The sequence below is a fragment of the Salvelinus namaycush genome, chromosome 20 (assembly GCF_016432855.1).
Source record: "Salvelinus namaycush isolate Seneca chromosome 20, SaNama_1.0, whole genome shotgun sequence".
Taxonomy (NCBI): Eukaryota; Metazoa; Chordata; class Actinopteri; order Salmoniformes; family Salmonidae; genus Salvelinus; species Salvelinus namaycush.
In genome coordinates, this window is record NC_052326.1 from 41,385,913 (window position 1) to 41,408,569 (window position 22,657).

Here is a 22,657-nt window from a genome sequence, read left to right on the forward strand (position 1 = left end):
TTTACCAGATCTAATGTATTATATTCTCCTACATTCATTTAACATTTCCACAAACTTCTAAGTGTTTCCTTTCAAATGGTATCAAGAATATGCATATCCTTGCTTCAGGTCCTGAGCTACAGGCAATTAGATTTGGGTATATCATTTAAGGTGAAAATTGAAAAAAAGGTGCGGAGCCTTTAGAGGTTTTAAAGTAGTTGGCAATATCAGTGGGTTTTGTGATGAATGAGCCATCTAATTCAATGAATGATGGAGCTTTAATGATAAATTAAATTACATTTAACGAGCTCAAAAGCGTTTTACTGTCACTAATTATGTAATTTATCTATGTTTCATAGCGTAGTTTCTTCTTATTATTATTCAGTTTAGTCACATGATTTCTCAATTTGCAGTACGTTTGCCAATCGGCTGTGCAGCCAGACTTATTTGCCATTCCTTTTGCCTCAATCCTCTCAACCATAAAATATTTAAATTCCTCAATAGTCCACAGAGATTTAACAAGTTGTGCAGTCATTTTCTTAATGGGTGCATGCTTATTAGTAACTGAAATAAGCAATTTCATAAATGCGTCAAGTGCAGTGTCTTGTTGCTCCTCATTACACACCACAGACCAACAAATATTTTTTAATATTTTTTGTATATTTTAACAACATTGGAATCACTACTGAACTTATGGAATGACCTCTTATACACTATATTAGGCCCAACCTTTGGAACTCTGCTTTTCCTAGATATGGCTACTATATTTTGATCACTACATCTAATGGATTTGGATACTGCTTTAAACAAATTTATGCAGCATTAATAAAGATGTGATCAGTACATGTTGATTATTTTATTCCTGTGCTGTTTTTAACTACCCCGGTAGGTTGACTGATAGCCTGAACCACGATGCAGGCACTAGTTAAAGTTTGACGCTTTATCTTGAGATGAAAGCCAGTAAATTTTTAAATCACCCAGAAAATATACCTCTGTTAATATCACAAACATTATCAAGCATTTCACACATGCTATTCAGATACTGACTGTTAGTACTTGGTGGTCTATAGCAGCTTCCCACCAGAATGGGCTTTAGGTGAGGCAGATAAATCTGTAGCCATATTACATCAACAGTATTTAACATGAGATCCTCTCTATCAAAACAAATCAAGGGTTATCTCTCACATGCGCCAAACACAACAGGTGTACACCTTACCGTGAAATGCTTACTTACAAGCCCTTAACCAACAATGCAGTTCAAGAAATAGAATTCAGAAAATATTTACAAAATAAACTAAAGTTTAAAAAAATTCAATCAAAATGTAACACAAGAAAATGACATAACAATAACGAGGCTATATACAGGAGGTACCGGTACCAAGTTAATATGCAGGGGTACAGGTTAGTCGAGGTCATTTGTAAAGTGACTATGCATACTGTAGATAATAAACAGCGAATAGCAGCAGTGTAAAAACAAAGGGGGGTCAATGTAAATAGTCGGGGCGGCCATTTGATTAATTGTTCAGCAGTCTTATGGCTTGGAGGTAGAAGCTGTTAAGGGGCCTTTTGGTCCTAGACTTGGCGCTCCGGTACCGCTTACCGTGCGGTAGCAGAGAGAACAGTCTATGACTTGGGTGACTGGAGTCCTTGACAATTTTTGGGGCCATCCTCTGACACCATCTAGTTTATAGGTTCTGGACTTCAGAACGCTTGGCCTCAGTTATGTGCTGGGCCATATACACAACCCTCTGTTGCGCCTTACGGTTAGATGCCAAGCAGTTGCCATACCAGGCGGTGATGCAACTGGTCAGGATGCTATCGATGGTGCAGCTGTAGAACTTTTTGAAAATCTGTGGACCCATACCAAATCTTTTCAGTCTCCTGAGGGGAAAAGGTGTTGTAGTGCCCTCTTCACAACTGTCTTGGTGTGTTTGGGCCATAATAGTCCCTTGGTGATGTGGACACCAAGGAACATGAAACTCTCGACCCGCTCCACTTCAGCCCCCGTCAATGTTCCTGTCGTCCACGATCAGCTCCTTTGTCTTGCTCACATTGAGGGAGATGTTGATGTCCTGGCACCACACTGCCAGTTCTCTGACCTCCTCCCTATAGGCCGTCTCATCATTGTCGGTGATCAGGCCTACCACTGTTGTGTCGTCAGCAAACTTAATGATGGTGTTGGAGTCGTGCTTAGCCACGCAGTTGTTGGTGAACAGGGAGTATAGGAGGGGACTAAGCACGCACCCCTGAGGGGCCCTAGTGTTGAGGATCAGCGTGGCAGATGTTGTTGCCTACCCTTACTACCTGGGGGCGGCCCGTCAGGAGGTCCAGGATCCAGTTGCAGAGGGAGGTGTTTAGTCTCAGGGTCCTTAGCTTAGTGGTGTGCTTTGTGGGTACTATGGTGTTGAATTCTGAGCTGTAGTCAATGAACAGCATTCTCACATAGGTGTTCCTTTTGTCCAGGTGGGAAAGGGCAGTGTGGAGTGCGACTGAGATTGCCTCATCTGTGGATCTGTTAGGGTGGTATGGGAATTGGAGTGGATGTCAGGTTTCTTGCATGATGGTGTTGATGTGAGCCATGACCAGCCTTTCAAAACACTTCATGGCTACCGACGTGAGTGCTAGGGTGCGGTAATTATTTAGGCAGTTTGGCTTCTCTTTCTTGGGCACAGGGACTATGGTGGTCTGTTTGAAATATGTAGATATTACAGACTCGGTCAGGGAGAGGTTGAAAATGTCAGTGAAGACACTTGCCGTTTGGTCCGCGGATGCTTTGAGTACACGTCCTAGTAATCCATCTGGCCCCGCGGCTTTGTGAATGTTGACCTGTTTAAAGGTCTTGCTCACATCGGCTACGGAGAGAGTGATCACACAGTCATCCGGAACAGCTGGTGCTCTCATGCATGCTTTAGTGTTGCTTGCCTCGAAGCGAGCATAAAAGGCATTTAGCTCGTCTGGTAGGCTCTCCTAGCTTTACATGAATGTGGTTCTGAATATTAACAAGTTGAGGAGACTAAATGACTTGTTATGTTAGATTGTAAACTGTCATGGTCAAACCATATAGATTCAATGGTTGTATAGATGGGGAGATGTCTGGCCGTAATAAAGATATGTTCTGTTTTTTTGACACCACACTCCACAAAGCAAGTCCTGCAGGCTCTAGTTAAGTCATATCTTGATCCCGCCATGTAAGTGCTGCTAAAAAAGTGAAGCTGCAGCTGGCCCAGAACAGAGCAGCACATCTTGCTGTTCATTGTAATCAGAGGGCTGATATAAATACTATGCATGCCAGTCTCTTTTTGCTAAGAGTTAAGGAGAGACTGAATGCATCACTTCTTATTTTTATAAGAAAGATTGTGTTGGAAATTCCAAATTGTTTACATTGTCAACTTATGCACAGCTCTGACACACACACACACTTTTCACACCAGACATGCCACCGGGTTTTTTTTCCTAATTCCAGAACCAATTCAAGAACGCGTACAGTAATATATAAAGCCATGATTACATGGAACTCCTTTCCATCTCCTATTGCTCAAATGAACAAAAGACCTGCTTTCAAAAACAGATAAAGCAACACCTCATGACGCAAAGCCTCTCCCCTATTTGATTTAGATATTTTGTGTGTATTTATTGATATTTAGGCTGTGTGCCATTTTTTAAATGTATGTTGTTCTGTTCTTGTCTATTAATGTTCTGTATTATGTCATGTTTCATGTTCTGTGTGGACCCCAGGAAGAGTAGCTCGGCTTTCGCAACAGCTAATGGGGATCCTAATAAAATTCCAAAACATACATGGCAAACTCAATCTGCCTTTCTCTCACTGGACACCTCCGATCTCCAGCCCCATGATCACCCCCACAACTAACACGCACAACTTTCTCCACCGATACCACACATTCCTTCGTCTCATGCACTCCTGCACACTTCTCACATCTAATATACAGTATTCACACTCCATAACTTTTTCCACATTTTGTTGCGTTACAGCCTGAATTTAATTGATAAAATTTAGATTTTTTTCAATGGCCTACACACAATACCCCATAATGTCAAAGTGGAATTGTATTTTTCTTTATGTTTACAAATGAATATAAATAAAAAGCTGGAATGTCTTGAGTCAATAAGTATTCAACCCCTTGGTTATGGCAAGCCTAAATAAGTTCAGAAGTAAAAATGTGCTTAACAAATCACATAATAATTTGCATGGACTCACTATGTGTGCAATAATAGTGTTTAACATGATTTTTGAATGTCAACCTCATCTCTGTACCCCACACATACAATTATTTTTAAGGTCCCTCAGTCGAGCAGTGAATTTCAAACACAGATTCAACCACAAAGACTAGGGAGGTTTTGTTGCTTTGGGGAGGGTTGTGTGTTTTTTCTTTATTGGGCGCAGGGGAGGTTAGTGCGTTTTTCCCCCCTAGGTTTACATTTGCTTTTCTGCTCGTATTTTCCCTTTAAACAATGGCTTGACGTACTTTGATGTTACCCTAATAAAGTTTAGAAATGTTTGTGAAGGTGTGGTATTGTGTGGCTGTTATTAAGCTTTAGCTAATGCAGGCCTATGATATGAAGGAAGTGGGCCCCAGCAATCCAACTAACTCTAACAATTGAACTTGAGGTAGGGAAGACTGTTTCAGACCTACCAGAGTTACTTCTATAATCTAACAATATAATGCTTATATACAAAATATTCTGACCGAACGATAACAAATGACCCTCCTTCTGTATGTCTATATCTGTTTGACAGACGTAGTAGCCATCTGACATAAAGAAAAGCACGTCGGTGTAATAACATGCCACATATACAGCTCTGGAAAAAATGAAGAAATGACTGTAAAATGATCAGTTTCTCTGGTTTTACTATTTATAGGTATGTGTTTGGGTAAAATGAACATTTTGTTTTATTCTTTAAACTACTGACAACATTTCTACCAAATTCCAAATAAAAATATTGTAATTTAGAGCATGTATTTGCAGAAAGTTACAACTGGTCAAAATTACAAAAAATGTCAGACCTTGAACAATGCAAAGAAAATAAGTTCATATTAATTTTTAAACAACACAATACTAATGTTTTAACTTAGGAAGAGTTCAGAAATCAATATTTGGTGGAATAACCCTGATTTTCAATCACAGCTTTCATGCGTCTTGGCATGCTCTCCACCAGTCTTTCACATTGATGTTGGGTGACTTTATGCCGCTCCTGGCGCAAAAAAATGAAGCAGCTCGGCTTTGTTTGATGGCTTGTGACCATCTGTCTTCCTCTTGATCACATTCCAGAGGTTTTCAATGGGGTTCAGGTCTGGAGATTGGGCTGGTCATGACAGGGTCTTGATCTGGTGGTCCTCCATCCACACCTTGATTGACCTGGCTGTGTGGCATGGAGCATTGTCCTGCTGGAAAAAACAATCCTCAGAGTTGGGGAACATTGACAGAGCAGAAGGAAGCAAGTTTTCTTCCAGGACAACCTTGTACGTGGCTTGATTCATGCGTCCTTCACAAAGACAAATCTACCTGATTATAGCCTTGCTGAAGCACCCCCAGATCATCACTGGTCCTCCACATAATTTCACAGTGGGTGCGAGGCACTGTGGCTTGTAGGCCTCTCCAGGTCTTTCACCCAGTGAAATTTGGTGATTTAGTTATTGTTTTAGGAAAGTAGTCTAAAAAACAATAAAATAATAACCTATCAAGTTTCCCATGTGCTTCACATTGAAACACCAGGAATAGTGTTTTTATAAATTGGTATAGGCTGTTTTTAAGGACGCGTAAATGTGGCTCATTTTGCCAATAACCCTTGTTTGTTGATGGCGTTGGCTGCGCCAGGTCAGATCTGAATGTTTGTTGATGGCGCTGGCTGCGCCAGGTCAGATCTGAATGTTAGTTGATGGCGCTGGCTGCGCCAGGTCAGATCTGAATGTTTGTTGATGGCGCTGGCTGCGCCAGGTCAGATCTGAATGTTTGTTGATGGCGTTGGCTGCGCCAGGTCAGATCTGAATGTTTGTTGATGGCATTGGCTGCGCCAGGTCAGATCTGAATGTTTGTTGATGGCGCTGGCTGCGCCAGGTCAGATCTGAATGTTTGTTGATGGCGTTGGCTGCGCCAGGTCAGATCTGAATGTTTGTTGATGGCGTTGGCTGCGCCAGGTCAGATCTGAATGTTTGTTGATGGCGTTGGCTGCGCCAGGTCAGATCTGAATGTTTGTTGATGGCGCTGGCTGCGCCAGGTCAGATCTGAATGTTTGTTGATGGCGTTGGCTGCGCCAGGTCAGATCTGAATGTTTGTTGATGGCGCTGGCTGCGCCAGGTCAGATCTGAATGTTTGTTGATGGCGTTGGCTGCGCCAGGTCAGATCTGAATGTTTGTTGATGGCGCTGGCTGCGCCAGGTCAGATCTGAATGTTTGTTGATGGCGCTGGCTGCGCCAGGTCAGATCTGAATGTTTGTTGATGGCGTTGGCTGCGCCAGGTCAGATCTGAATGTTTGTTGATGGCGCTGGCTGCGCCAGGTCAGATCTGAATGTTTGTTGATGGCGTTGGCTGCGCCAGGTCAGATCTGACTGTTTGTTGATGGCGCTGGCTGCGCCAGGTCAGATCTGAATGTTTGTTGATGGCGCTGGCTGCGCCAGGTCAGATCTGAATGTTTGTTGATGGCGTTGGCTGCGCCAGGTCAGATCTGAATGTTTGTTGATGGCGCTGGCTGCGCCAGGTCAGATCTGAATGTTTGTTGATGGCGCTGGCTGCGCCAGGTCAGATCTGAATGTCCAGCACCAACATTTCCTAAAGGAAACTAAAATGGCATATTGTTTTTATGAAGATTTTAGAATATTCGCATGAAAATCTGTAGACAATTGGATGGAAACCTAGCTAGTGAGCTAGTCCAGAGTCACTTTGGTTATGGCTGTGCATCATGGTTCTACAGCAGCCCCAAACATCTAAAGAATAAGCTACCAGCCAGACAAGCTTTTAAGAACTTTACTTAAACTCTCTCCTCATAGTCATCTGGAGATTGTGTCTGTATCTATGTAATTGTATAAGTATTTATGTAAAATATAGGGACCACAATGGAAATAAGTCCCCGGCTTTATTGTGCAATCCCGGTCACTTTAAAAAATCTTTGTGCATATACGGTAAGTATTTTTTTAGTGACAAATAAAATAAATCAATAAATCAATACAAACTGTGCATTGGCCAACTGATTAATGCCACCAAACATTTTAATGACATTCAGAAATTGGTGTGGGGAATTTGGAAAGTATTCAGACCCCTTGACTTTTTCCACATTTTGTTACGTTACAGCCTTATTCTAAAATTGATTAAATTGTTTTTTCCCCCTCATCAATCTAGATACAATACCCCATAATGACAAAGCAAAAACAGGTTAAGACATTTTTGCAAATGTACTACAAATAAAAAATTGAAATATCACATTTACATAAGTATTCAGACCCTTTACTCAGTAGTTTGTTGAAGCATCTTTGGCAGCAATTACAGCCTTGAGCCCCCCCAGTAAATGTCGATCTGTCCATAACTTAATTGATAGAGTGAAAGAAGGAAGCTTGTACAGAATAAAAAATATTCAAAAACATGCATCCTGCAACAAGGCACTGAAGTTATACTGAAAAAAAATGTGGCAAAGCAATTCACTTTTTGACCTGAATACAAAAGTGTTATGTATGGGGCAAATCCACAAAAAAAAAAAATATATATTTTCAAGCATAGTGGTGGCTGCATCATGTTATGGTTATGCTGGGGAGTTTTTCAGGATTTAAAAAGAAATGGAATAGAACTAAGCACAGGCAAAATCCTAGAGGAAAACCTGCTTCAGTCTGCTTCCCACCAGACACTGGGAGATAAATTCAGCTTTCAGCAGGACAATAACCTAAAACACAAGGCCAAATCTACAGTGGAGTTGTTTACCAAGACGACATTGAATATTCCTGAGTGGCCCAGTTAAAGTTTTGACTTAAATCTACTTGAAAATCTATGGCAAGACCTGAAAATAATTGTCTAGCAATGATCAATAACTAATTTGACAGAGCTTGAATAATTTTGAAAAGAACGGGCAAAATTGCACAATCCAGCTGTGGAAACCTCTTTGACACTTACCAAGAAAGACTCACAGCTGTAATGGCTGCCAAAGGTGCTTCTACAAAGTATTGACTCAGGAGTGTGAATACTTATGTAAATGAGACATTTCTGTATTTCATTTTCAATAAATGTTTTCACTTTGTCATTATGGGATATTGTTTGTAAATGGGTGAGAAAAATATTTAATACATTTTGAATTCAGGCTGTGACACAAAAATATGTGAAATAAGTTAAAGGGTATAAATACTTTCTGACCATAAATGTCTACATTTTTATTTTCTTGGAAAGCTTTTGCATTTACAACTTGTCTAAGATTTCAGCCAGTCTATGGCTGTGGATTGACTGCATTGTTTGAATGGAATGTTGGCATATTGGCAGTTAATTAAAAAAATGTATAGAATCTTTCCTCTAAAACTGGCTGGCTAGTTAGCTAACAAACATACAGTGCAGATAAATTCTTCAAGTTAATTATTTTAAACAATATTTTATCACAGCACTGGCAATCCGTGGTTGACCATTTCCCTGACCTTTATCCCATCATAAGAAGATTCATGTCCATTCTAGTTGATGGTTGAATAATTTGGTCCACTGTTTAGTTTGAGCACAAAATATATACTTTCTCATGCAATATCGACGGATGGAGGTGTTCTAGACAATTATGCCCGTACCATATATTGGCTGACATGGCGATCAGGATTGCAGGTAAATAGAAAGTGTTATGAAATGTGATAGTTTTTTATTCCATAACTCCATTGACGAGAATCTTATTGTGATGATGTGGCACAACACGATTTCGTGATTTCACAGATGGACCACTTAAAAGGAGAATTTAACCCAAATCTCTATATTTTTAAATATAAACAGCATGTTATAGAAGGGTCTAGATACTTTGTTTTCCAATTTTACCCCCAACCAGCGATACACTTTCTTATCCTTGCAGTATGGAGGCTCTGAAAAAACATGAACAAATGCTCCAAAAAAAAACAAATACTGTATGTCCTTTTAGAAAGGGAAAAGCTCTCAGTATAGTGACGCAGGTCTTTACATGTTGTACACATAAAACTGTGTCATTCAAACTTTATCCGCCAAAATTACAGAAGTTAAATTCTCGAGTGGATTATCCCATTAAAGGTTTTGCAAACCAGGTAAAAAAAAATATTTTACTATTTTGTAAATGTTTTATGCAAATAAAATTATTATTGTACTTAAATCATACCTGTGTGTGTGTGTGTGTGTGTGTGTGTGTGTGTGTGTTTCAGGGTGCAGTCAAGCGGGAAGGCGAAGGAGAAGGTGAAGAAAGAGGCCCTGGACCTTTGTCTGAAGTACGGCTTTGTGACTCCTCTCACCTCGATGGTGGTCACCAAGCCCCAGGGAGAAACCTCACAGGTGGCCCACAAGCCAAAGGAGGGAGAGAAGCCCTCAGGAACCAGGCAAGGCTTCTCTGGGTGGAGTTTCCAGTTCATGAGTGGCCAAGCCGGATACCCCGGTGAGCAAAACTACCATCATCAACACAAGCACACCAGCACGCATGCACACACCATAGGTATACTGTCGTGGCATTTTCCTGTATTACCAAATGAGGAGAGTTACAAACCACACACCAGTCAGAGTTATACTTAAATTTCATCTTTAATAATATTATATGAGCTTCACCATAGCCCTTTGACTCTCAGATCAATTCAGTGTCTATAATGAATTCTGAGAGTGCCTACAAAAGAATACCAATATCTTTTATAGCCAAGATACACCCCTCTCAACTTACATGACGAACCACAGATCTTAGAAAAACTTCACAAAGGGCCTTTTACTTGAGAAGGGAGTATCCCATAGCCAGATAGCATTAGCTATAAATTATCGTTCAGTTTGGTCTCTAAGACGAGGTTCTAATCTCGTTCCTGGTACTTCATAGTACCAAAACATTACCTCATCCAAGGCATAACTCAATTGTCAACTCTATTTTCTCCCATCTCAAGTAAACCCCCTCTTCTCCCCACTCCTGGACAAGCTCACTGAGGGGAGTGACTTGCGCACAGACATTGTGGAGCCAAGAGATAATTGGTTCCCCCTTAATCACGCCATCCCTTCACATGGTTTAACAGATACATTCACATATGAAGACAATGTTCCATTCTGACCTTTCCCTTTCTGATATTCTGCATATTACCAGACATGTAAAAGACAAGCCTGACCTCTCCCCTCTCTGGGCCCCAAGTGAATTTTCCCTAGCTGAGAAGGGAAAAGTGCAACTGCCAACCCTATAGTCCAAAGGGAAACATTCTAATGACAAGTATCTCACATAAGCATATTATGCAAATAAAACATCTTATCTATGTTACCCAACTAATTCTGATTCAGCCGCCACAATACACACACATACTGTCTACAACAGTGAATGACAATTACTCTATGGTGTGAGTCAATGGAGTAAATAAAAGAGCAAATACTGTCAATCTATAAACGTAACATTATAACTACATGACCAAAAGTATGTGGACACCTTCTCATCGAACATTTCATTCCAAAATCATGGACATTAATATGGAGTTGGTCCCCCTTTTGCTGGAATAACAGCCTCCACTCTTCTGGGATGGCTTTCCACTAGATGTTGGAACATTGCTGCAGGGACTTGCTTCCATTCAGCCACAAGAGCATTAGTGAGGTCGGGAAGTGATGTTGGGCGATTAGGCCTGGCTCGCAGTTGGCGTTCCAATTCATCCCAAAGGTGTTCTATGGGTTTGAGATCAGGGCTCTATGCAGGCCAATCAAGTTCTTCCACACCGATCTCGACAAACCTTTTCTGCATGGACCTCGCATTGTGCACAGGGGCATTATCGTGCTGAAACAGGAAAGGGCCTTCTTCAAACTGTTGCCACAAAGTTGGAAGCACAGAATTGTCTAGAATGTCATTGTATGCTGCAGCATTAAGATTTCCCTTCACTGGAACTAAGCGGCCCGAACCATGGAAAACAGCCCCACACCATTATTCCTCCTCCACCAAACGTTACAGTTGGTACTACACATTGGGGCAGGTAGCGTTCTCCTGCCATCAGCCAAACGCAGATTCATCCGGTCGAACTGCCAGATGGTGATTCATCACTCCAGAGAATACGTTTCCACGACTCCATATTCCAATGGCGGCGAGCTGGTTCAACCGACGCTTGGCGTTGCGCATGGTGATCTTAAGCTTGTGTGTGACTGCTCGGCCTGGAAACCCATTTCATGAAGCTCCCGACTAACAGTTATTGTGCTGACGTTGCTTCCAGGGGCAGTTTGGAACTTAGTAGTGAGTGTTGCAACCGGGGACAGACCATTTTTACACACTACGCGCTTCACCACTCGGCGGTCCCGTTCTGTGAACTTGTACCACTTTGCGGCTGAGACGTTGTTACTTGTAGACATTTCCACTTCACAGTAACAGCACTTACAGTTGACCGGGGCAACTCTAGCAGGGCAGAAATGTGACGAACTGACTTGTTGGAAAGGTGACATCCTATGACGGTGCCACGTTGAACGTCACTGAGCTCATCAGTAAGGCCATTCTACTGCCTGAAATAGCCGAATCCACTCATTTGAAGGGCTGTCCACATACCCTATATATACAAAAGTATGTTTTCTGTTTACCAGAGCACCCTGCACAGCCAGTGCCAGATTATGGTGGTTAAACAAATACCCTACCCCTAATTTTAATCTTCAATCTTCGCTGGGATATTCACTTCAGGATTCCCGGAAAACCAGGGAACTTTGAGAAAGTTGCTTGAATTTTTCAACCCTTACTGCTATTAATCCATACAAACGCATACTGCACATACATGGCAAAACAATGAATCAATGAATAATTGTGTATGATAGTCTATAAACCCTATCAGCTCCAATTCATTTTACCGTAGAGTAATTTTTTGGGGAGTTAGGACTTCGGCGTCCTTGGGTCCTGTACAATTTGTGAGTGTCATTGTACACAACAGACGACGTGAGTGTTTGTGAGAGAATTCGGTCATTATAGTTTGTAGCTCAAACCGTTGTAGCGTAACACTGCTCTAGGTTAGCTCCCATCCACCGCACAGGCAAATGGATGCATTGTAATGAGACGTGTCGCATGCAAGATCCTGGAAGTCTATAATTCAAACTCACAGATCTTGACAGTAATTTAACAGCGTCGACATTCATCTTAATTAAAGCTGGAATCCATAGTGGTGAAACTGCCAAGTCCGTTTGCGATATTACAACAACAAAGACGGTACTTCAAACAACAAACACTCGACAAGGACATCATTGTATGTAGTAACAAAACTATAACAAATAGCCTGGGCGGCCAGTGGCGCTGATTCGCCTATTGCGGAACTCAGCGTTAAAGGCCCAGTGCAGTCAAAAACGTGAATATCTTATGTTTTATTTCCAGAGTGGACAAAACATTAAGAACGCCTTCCTAATACTGAGTTGTATTTCTGTACACTCAGTGTATACAAACACTGAAACCACTATAAATAGCATCAGGATCAGTGTGATCAGGTTTAGATTAGTACAGGTAGATGCAATGATTAAAATGAAATCGATTTTTTTTTAACGTGTGATTTTTCAACAAAATAATTGTCATAATACTGTACACTTACTAACATAACAAAAAGGAGAGTCAAAATGTGTAGAGGGAAAATATTCCAATCAAAAAAATGCCAACAACAGTAGAGAGATGCTATATTAGTGCATTGGCCCAACGCTATTAAGCCAATACACTTTCCTTTTGTCATTCCCTAGCTGGTTCTTCCCCCACCAAAATAACAGCAACTAAAAGCCAAGTCTAACCGCTTTGAGAGTGTAGTGCAAAAAACCTCACTCTGCAATGGTTCAATTCAGACCAATTCTAAACAATTCTGTGAGGAGTTTTACAACTACTCCTGCCTCTTAACTGCTTTACAGGACAAGCTCAGGCAATGGGAGGAAGAAGAGGAGGAGGTGGAGTAGGAGGAGGTGGATCAGGAGGAGGAGGAGGAGGTGGAGTAGGAGGAGGTGGATCAGGAGGAGGAGGAGGAGGTGGAGTAGGAGGAGGTGGATCAGGAGGAGGAGGAGGAGGTGGAGTAGGAGGAGGTGGATCAGGAGGAGGAGGAGGAGGTGGAGTAGGAGGAGCAGGGGGGGGAGCAGGCGTTGCGGGACGAGGAAGAGGCAAGTGACTACTGTATCTTTCCCCTACATCATAGCTCCACTTGTTGAACATCAGTTTAGGTGTGCTCAACATGTGATGTCTTTTGTCATAGGCTTGCTGCTTTCTGCTGCGGAAGATTCATATTCTGCCTATATAATGGGTAATTGTTCCACGTTATAAAATAATTGTAGAATATTTTTTGTCTGTTTGTACTGTCTGTGTGTAGAGCCATGCCTGTTTAAATGCCCTCACTGACCAACTGATTGACTGTACGGTATGTGTGCGTGTGTGTGTGTGCGTGCATTTGTGTATGTGTGCGCACGAGTGCGTGTCTGGCTGGCCGGCCGTCTGGCAATGGCTGTGTGTGTGTGTGTGTGTCTGTGTGTAGGATCCTTTGTGTAATGTTCTGACTGTGTGTAGGATTGTCTTTGTAAATGTTCTCTCATGTTACATTTTCAACTGAAATAGAGAAACATCAACCATCTCACTCAACTAAAACTACAACTAGAGCTACACCTACAACTGGTACTGCAATATTTATATTTCTGTTTTTTTATTAAGATGTTGCTGTTTTTTCATAAACGAATTATCTCTCTCTCTCTCTCTCTCTCTCTCTCTCTCTCTCTCTCTCTCTCTCTCTCTCTCTCTCTCTCTCTCTCTCTCTCTCACATTTTCAATTTAATGGTCTTTTTTGGCATGGGAAATATATGTTTACATTGCAAAGCAAGTGAAATAGATAATAAACCAAAGTGAAATATATACAGTATATATATATTTTATAGTAAAAATTACACTCGCAGAAGTTCCAAAGGAATAAAGACATTTCAAATGTCCTCTCTCTCTCTCTCTCTCTCTCTCTCTCTCTCTCTCTCTCTCTCTCTCTCTCTCTCTCTCTCTCTCACTCACTCACTCACTCACTCACTCACTCACTCACTCACTCACTCACTCACTCACTCACTCACTCACTCACTCACTCACTCACTCACTCACTCACTCACTCACTCACTCACTCACTCACTCACTCACTCACTCACTCACTCACTCACTCACTCACTCACTCACTCACTCAGTGAGTCCTCCCCTGAGGTTCCTGTTGCCAGCTGAGGGTCAGGCCCTGCCACTGTGCTATGACATCCCTGTGGCTCTCTCGCTCAGACTCCTAAAGGACCCCAACAATGGTGACCTGACCTTAGAAATCAAATGTTTTTCAATGCCTTACATCATTCATTAGTAAATTCATTCATTCCTTGACCTGTCCACATTATCCCCTCACTCCTCAAACATCTTTGAATGAATGAATTGTGTCCATCTTTTCCCAGAGTTGTCTATGAACGGTCAGCTTGGACAATCAGCCAGCGCAGGCTACCAGAAGATTGTGATCCACTACAAAAACAATCAACATATTGAGTTAGACACCACTGTCATCACCTTCAACAATGGACAGGATGCAACATATTTCTCCTGGAGCCTGAACATCAATCACAAAACAGACAGGTTCTGAATCACAGACAAACTACAGACTTTCTGATAAAAGTCATTTTGTGCTACAGTATTGTTTTGTTTCTGTGATTAGATTTCTGCTTTAGCTTATTGTGCAGTGCAAGGTGTTTTAATTATAGCCTGGTTAAACCAAGTGAAGTGAGACAATAGTGAGTGCAGTGTTCAGTCTGGTTTAGGCCTCAGGTATTTAATGTTGGGAACACAAGTATTGTATGGAGACGTGAAGATCTCTACAGTGTACACTAAGTGTATAAAACATTAGGAACACCTTACTAATGTTGAATTGCACAGTACCCCACCCCACTCCCACTCCAGAACAGCCACAATTCGTTGTGGAATGGACTCTACTAGGTGTCGAAAGCGTTCCACAAGGATGCTGGCCCATGTTGACCCCAATGCTACACACAGGAAACTGTTGAGCATGAAAAACCCATCAGCGTTGCAGTTCTTCACACACTCAAACTGGTGCGCCTGGCACATACTCCCATACCCCGTTCAAAGGCACTTCATTCTTTGGTCTTGCCCATTCACCCTCTGAATGGCACACATACACAATCCATGTCTTAATTTTCTCAAGGTTTAAAAATCCTTCTTTAACCTGTTTCCTCCCCTTCATCTACACTGATTAACAAGTAACATCAATAAGGGATCACAGCTTTCACTTGAGTTCACCTGGTCAATCTATGTAATGAAAAGAGCAGGTGTTCTTAATGTTTTGTGCACCCAGTGTATATTACTTAAGTTGCCTTTCTACATTTAAACATTTGGTCAAAATAGATATTAACTTTTTTTTTGCCAATTAAATTGATATCCTGCAGTGTGTCTCTGATCCTACGGGACAAGGAGGTGGACATCACCATAGGGTCAACACAGATCATCATCATGCTCTATGAGAGGAATGGAATTCAGTTCCTGTGGCCCGCGCTGAGGCAGCGCCCAACGGGAGGCAATATTATGGGGATCGTGGGTGAGTGAAACATTATCAGTTAGGACTACATTCCACTTCATATTCCTTTGTTTCTATGTGAGTGATTATATTTTGTTAACAGACGCTTTTGAAAAAAACAACTACTCTAACTAGGAAATGTGTCCAAATGAATTCCCACCATGGATGCTCACTAAATAAATGAAAATACAGTAGTTAATGACACAGTATAGTATATGCTGTTTAGCACTCACTTTTATCCAAAGCAACTTACAGTGACGCATTCATACATTTTACGTATGGGTGGTCCCGGGAATCAAACCCTCGATTCTGGCATTGCAAGCACAATCTCTACCAACTGAGCTACAGAGGAACACTCCTGATTTATTGTAGCTGGGGATAGATTTTAACAAGGCTAATCTGAAACATCAGCATATCAAATGCACGACACGGGCTGGCAAAGTTATGGACCATTGTTACTCTAACTTCCGCGACGCATACAAAGCCCTCCGTCGTGTCTTTGGCATCATTAAAGTGAAGACTGTTATTTTATCAAATCAATTCTCTGTAATTATTATTACGTGATTAAACTAATCATGTAAATGTAATTAACTAGGAAGTCGGGGCACCAAGGAAAATCTTCAGATTACAAAGTTATAATTTTCCTCATATAACTTTTCAGATATTTTAATATCTGATCAATTAGTCTTCAAATTAATGAATTGTTCTTTACCTCACGTTAGTCTCATTCCAAACGTTGTAAATTGTTGGTTATCTGCTCGAACCCAGCCATCACTAGGAATCATCCATACATCAATTGTCTTAATCATTTATTTACTAACAAAATAAATAATCACAGAAATGCATAAACAACAAACAAAGTAGTGTCACGGCCATCAAAAGGTGGAGACCAAGGCACAACGTGGTATGTGTATAACGACAAACAGCTGCCTCTGATTGGGAACCAATTCAGGCCACCATAGACCTATAATTACCTAGACTTACAAAAAACCCTAGATCTACAAAAACCTTAGACAAGACAAAACAAGCATACCCACCCTCGTCACACCCTGACCTAACCAAAATAATAAAGAAAACATAGTAGATATGGTTACAAGGAAATGATAGGAGATGTGCCCTAGTGGGCTAAACCGATATGACAGTTTGGTAGACAAAGGGACTGAGAAGGGCGCGAAAGACAAAAGACACTACACAGTTGATAATTATAATAATTGAAATGCTAATCCTTTGCACATGAACGCTCACTCATTCGGAAATAATTGCAATCAATATATATATTTACGCTCAGTGTGTCGTCATGATCTCTGTTGGAATCGTCCGTCTCTCTGTTGTAAAGTTCATCTGAACTTCTCTTTGCTTCCCTGGAGTCTTTCGTGGTTAGAATGGATACTTCAGAGTCCCATTCAGAAATGTTCTTATAGATAGATGTTTCGGCGGTTGTCGGTCTTCGCATTCCAGGTTGACATAAATTCTAGCTGCAGACTAGTAATTAGAATCGAAGATTTGCTCTTATTCTGTCGGTATCGATAGTCTCAGAGTTTAACCATTTATGGGTGGAGGTATTCAACAACCAAGGAATACATGGTCTCTACTCAAACCTTAGCCCTCTCGGTAATCGAGGTACGCTTGGTCTCTACTCAAACCTTAGCCCTCTCGGTAATCGAGGTACGCATGGTCTGGAGTGGGCTTCTCCAGGTGGGGTTTATATTCGGAACAGCAGAAAAGGGCTGTCCCATGACGCCAGATCAATGTCTGTGCTCATGGGGCGGGCCAATGACTTAGTTACATTTTTAAAAGGAATTGGATTCTGTTTCATTAAACAGTTTAAAATCACATTACATCATTTCACAAATAGTTTCATCTTTACTCATTCATTTTATACAATAATTAGATGCAAATCTCGGAGACTCTTGTATAAACAGAGTTATGGTAATGTGGCTGTATTGTCTCTCATGAGGTCACAAATAGTAGACAAAATGGACCGGTCGTAACTGGATTCTCCACCAACCGTTTACACATTCTGCAAAACATGGATATTGTTCAGTTCTCAAGTTCTGTGAGGTAGAAGAAGTTCCTTTGTTCTTCTGTGAACCCTCTCTCTATAACGCATGGCCGGGGGGAAAGAGAGTCTCCTCATGGAATTTACGACCTGAGATAACAGAGCCTTGGTAGGTGGGAGAGAGAGGTGGTAAGAGAGAGGGGAGGGTACTCACTATACCCAAAGAGGGCCACGTCATGACACCTCCCTCGCCCTCCTTTCGGCAAATCTGACCACGACTCCATTTTGTTGCTCCCAGCCTATAGACAGAAACTAAAACAGGAAACGCCCGTGCTCAGGTCTGTTCAACACTGGTCCGACCAATCTGATTCCACACTTCAAGATTGCTTCGACAACGTGGACTGGGATATGTTTCGGGCAGCATCGAACAACAACAATGATGTATACGCTGATTCAATGAGCGAGTTTATTAGCAAGTGCATCGGTGAAGTTGTACCCACGGCGACCATTAAAACCTTCCCTAAACAGAAACCGTGGATTGATGGAAGCATTGGCACAAAACTGAAAGCACAAACAACTGCTTTTAATCAGGGCAAGGCGACCGCCAGGCAATCAAACAAGCTAGGCGTCAGTATAGAGACAAAGTAGAGTTGCAATTCAACGGCTCAGACACGAGAGGTATGTGGCAGGGTCTACAGTCAATCACGGACAACAAAAAGAAAACCAGCCCCGGCGCGGACCACAATGTCTTGCTCCCATGCAAACTAAACAACTTCTTTGCTTGCTTTGAGGACAATACAGTGCCACCGACACGGCCCGCTACCAAAACCTGCAGGCTCTCCACTGCAGCCAACGTGAGTAAAACATTTAAACGTGTTAACCCTCGCAAGACTGCCGGCCCAGATAGCATCCCTAGCCGCGTCCTCAGAGCATGTGCAGACCAGCTGGCTGGTGTGTTTACGGACATATTCAATCAAATCAAATCAAATGTATTTATATAGCCCTTCTTACATCAGCTGATATCTCAAAGTGCTGTACAGAAACCCAGCCTAAAACCCCAAACAGCAAGCAATGCAGGCGTAGAAGCACGGTGGCTAGGAAAAACTCCCTAGAAAGGCCAAAACCTAGGAAGAAACCTAGAGAGGAACCAGGCTATGAGGGGTGGCCAGTCCTCTTCTGGCTGTGCCGGGTGGAGATTATAACAGAACATGGCCAAGATGTTCAAATGTTCATAAATGACCAGCATGGTCAAATAATAATAATCACAGTAGTTGTCGAGGGTGCAGCAAGTCAGCACCTGAGGAGTAAATGTCAGTTGGCAATCAATCCCTATCCCAGTCTGCTGTTCCCACATGCTTCAAGAGGGCCAAAATTGTTCCTGTTCCCAAGAAAGCTAAGGTAACTGAGCTAAACGACTATCGCCCTGCAGCACTCACTTCCGTCATCATGAAGTGCTTTGAGAGACTAGGGAAGGACCATATCACCTCCACCCTACCTGACACCCTAGACCCACTCCAATTTGCTTACTGCCCCTATAGGTCCACAGACGACGCAATTGCAATCACACTGCACACTGCCCTAACCCATCTGGACAAGAGGAATACCTATGTAAGAATGCTGTTCATCGACTACAGCTCAGCATTTAACACCATAGTACCCTCCAAACTTTTCATTAAGCTCAAGACCCTGGGTCTCGACCCCACCCTGTTCAACTGGGTCCTGGACTTCCTGATGGGACGCCCACAGGTGGTGAGGGTAGGAAGCAACATCTCCACCCCGCTGATCCTCAACACTGGGGCCCCACAAGGGTGCGTTCTCAGCCCTCTCCTGTACTCCGTTTTCACCCATGACTGCGTGGCCATGCACGCCTCCAACTCAATCATCAATTTTGCAGACGACACTACAGTGGTAGGCTTGATTACCAACAACAACAAGACGGCCTACAGGGAGGAGGTGAAGGCCCTCGGAGTGTGGTGTCAGGAAAATAACCTCACACTCAATGTCAACAAAACAAAGGAGATGATCGTGGACTTCAGGAAACAACAGAGGGAGCACCCCAGTATCCACATCGACGGGACAGTAGTGGAGAAGGTGGAAAGTTTTAAGTTCCTCTGCGTACACATCACGGACAAACTGAAATGGTCCACCCACACAGACAGCGTGGTGAAGAAGGCGCAACAGCGCCTCTTCAACCTCAGGAGGCTGAATAAATTTGTATTTTCACCAAAAACACTCACAAATTTTTACAGATGCACAATTGAGAGCATCCTGTCGGGCTGTATCACCGCCTAGTACGGCAACTGCTCAACCCACAACCATAAGGCTCTTCAGAGGGTGGTGAGGTCTGCACAACGCATCACCGGGGGGCAAACTACCTGCCTTCCAGGACACCTACACCACCCGATGTCACAGGAAGGCCAAAAAGATCATCAAGGACAACAACCACCTGAGCCACTGCCTGTTCACCCCGCTATCATCTAGAAGGCGAGGTCAGTACAGGTGCATCAAAGCTGGGACCGAGAGACTGAAAAACAGGTTCTACCTCAAGGCCATCAGACTGTGAAACAGCCATCACTAACATTGAGTGGCTGCTGCCAACATACTGACTCAAATCTCTAGCCACTTAATAATACAAAATTGGATGTAATAAATGTATCACTAGCCACTTTAAACAATGGTACTTTATATAATGTTTACATACACTACATTACTCATCTCATATGTATATACTGTACTCTATACCATCTACTGCATCTTGCCTATGCCGTTCGGCCATCGCTCATCCATATATTTATATGTACATATTCTTATTAATTCCCTTTACACTTGTGTGTAAAAGGTAGTTATTGTGAAATTGTTAGATTACTTGTTAGATATTACTGCATGGTCGGAACTAGAAGCACAAGCATTTCGCTACACTCGCATTAACACCTGTGTGTCACATGTGTATGTGACCAATAACATTTGATTTGATTTGATTAGAGCTACAGAGGACCACCTGCTCATACTGTCCATTTGATTCATGGTGACAGTATTTGTACTGTGTTTTACAGCCCGTCCACCTGTTGCCTATGAAGAGGTCCAGGGGACAACAATGAAACTGAAGATTCAGGACAAAGAAGTAGAAGTCTCCAGGTAAGATCAACTGTCTATCAGAAACTAACTGTGTGTATAGTGATCTTGACTGTTCATAGGTTGTGTGTGTTACTACTGTGTATCTTCAGCAATAATGTGTCTTTAGTGTATTTATTGAGTTTATATTTTGATGATTATGTTTGATTGTATAGTTCTGTGAGAATAGTTAGGGAAACTGGAGTGTTCTGTTTATGCTAAGAACCTTGTTGTGTGTGTGTGTGTGTGTGTGTGTGTGTGTGTGTGTGTGTGTGTGTGTGTGTGTGTGTGTGTGTGTGTGTGTGTGTGTGTGTGTGTGTGTGTGTGTGTGTGTGTGTGTGTGTGTGTGTTGTAGGGACTCTGCTGTGGATCTCAGCGTTCGCTCTGCCCCCACCGTGGCATGCTGGTTGCTGCCTCTTCAGTCTGCCCTACAGGGGGAGCTAGCTGACTTCACCGTCACACAACTCTAACTGACCATGTAGTTGCTCCCATCACCAACTAATCAACACTATACATACAGTAATTCTGTTCTAGAATTAAGAAGAGAAACAATAAAGCCTGAGGTTTCTTTATAGAGTCCAACGAGTTCACATAATAACACAGCTAAATTCTCCTGTAACATATTCATTGTTGAATAAATGTATCATTTTTTGAACAGTGACAACTTTTGTGTTGCATTCCACACTCTTCAATAAATAATGTATTTGTGACTAAACTCAAGCTAAGGATCAATATAGAACAAAACAGAATTGGCACCATGAACACACATACACACTCTCTCTCTCTCTCTCTCTCACACACATACACAAGCACACACTCACATACTGTATGCGCACACACACACACACACACACACACACACACACACACACACACACACACACACACACACACACACACACACACACTCACACACACATACACACACACACACACACACACACACACACACACACACACACACACACACACACACCCACTCACATGCATACACACACACACACACACACGCACAAACACACAAACACACAAACACACACACACAAGCCTATTGTGTGTCTGCATTTGCATTCATTTTTCACTCTCTAACTTCCGTTTACACTGTGAGGTCAATGGCTGTTTGCACTGGGTGGGTCTGGGAGGTGGTGGGTCACCATGTTCATAGCATGGACATTAAACATTCTCTATTTACAGCTAACCATAATTTTGTCAGCTGTGTATTGTATGATCTTAGAAGTCATGTGTGTATCATCGCCACCAGGGAAAAGCTATTAAGCAATCCAGGAATGCATTTCTGTAATGGTTCTCTTGAAGTAAGGTGACTAATACATTTTACAGGACACCCTGCTGAAGGAAACAAACTGAACAGGAAAACTGTGCCTTGAACCACTACGTACAGTATCACTGATATTTTCACTAAATCTACAATCTAATTGTAGACTCTTCTGTGGGTCTTGACATGACTAAGCGTACAGTATGTTAACAGACAGACACATGCTTGACAGGCTTTACATTGGATTTATACCTAACTGATAACACACACACACAGCCAAGGATATAGACTTTGATCCGTCTGGGTACATTAGTTAAAGTTTTACCACAATAAACAAGTAGGGTTCCTGCTGGATATTACTGCTGCGTTGCCTTGTCTATTACCATGGGTTTTATGTCACTGCTTTTTGGGTTGTAATGTGTGTGTTTTTCATTTAACATTTTTTTTTAACTAGGCAAATCAGTTAAGAACAAATTCTTATTTCACAATGACGGCCTACTCCGGCCAAACCCGGATGACGCTGGGCCAATTGTGCGCCACCCTATGGGACTTCCAATCACGGCCCGTTGTGATACAGCCTGGAATTGAACACGGGTCTGTAGTGACGCATCTAGCACT

The 22,657-nt window shown here is 42.2% G+C and overlaps 1 protein-coding gene across 1 annotated transcript in view; it reads left to right on the forward strand.

The window, feature by feature from the left end:
• The window catches only part of LOC120064827 (inter-alpha-trypsin inhibitor heavy chain H3-like), a 47,181-nt gene extending 25,705 nt beyond the window's left edge, over positions 1–21,476 (forward strand). The window contains exons 13-22 of the mRNA XM_039015424.1: positions 9,336–9,562; positions 12,988–13,073; positions 13,107–13,230; positions 13,323–13,370; positions 13,679–13,735; positions 14,281–14,388; positions 14,530–14,704; positions 15,529–15,677; positions 20,709–20,790; positions 21,122–21,476. Of these exons, the coding sequence (XP_038871352.1) occupies positions 9,336–9,562; positions 12,988–13,073; positions 13,107–13,230; positions 13,323–13,370; positions 13,679–13,735; positions 14,281–14,388; positions 14,530–14,704; positions 15,529–15,677; positions 20,709–20,790; positions 21,122–21,236 (1,171 nt within the window). The 3' untranslated portion in view covers positions 21,237–21,476. The remainder of the gene's footprint in view (positions 1–9,335; positions 9,563–12,987; positions 13,074–13,106; positions 13,231–13,322; positions 13,371–13,678; positions 13,736–14,280; positions 14,389–14,529; positions 14,705–15,528; positions 15,678–20,708; positions 20,791–21,121) is intronic.
• The last annotated feature ends 1,181 nt before the right edge of the window (positions 21,477–22,657 follow it).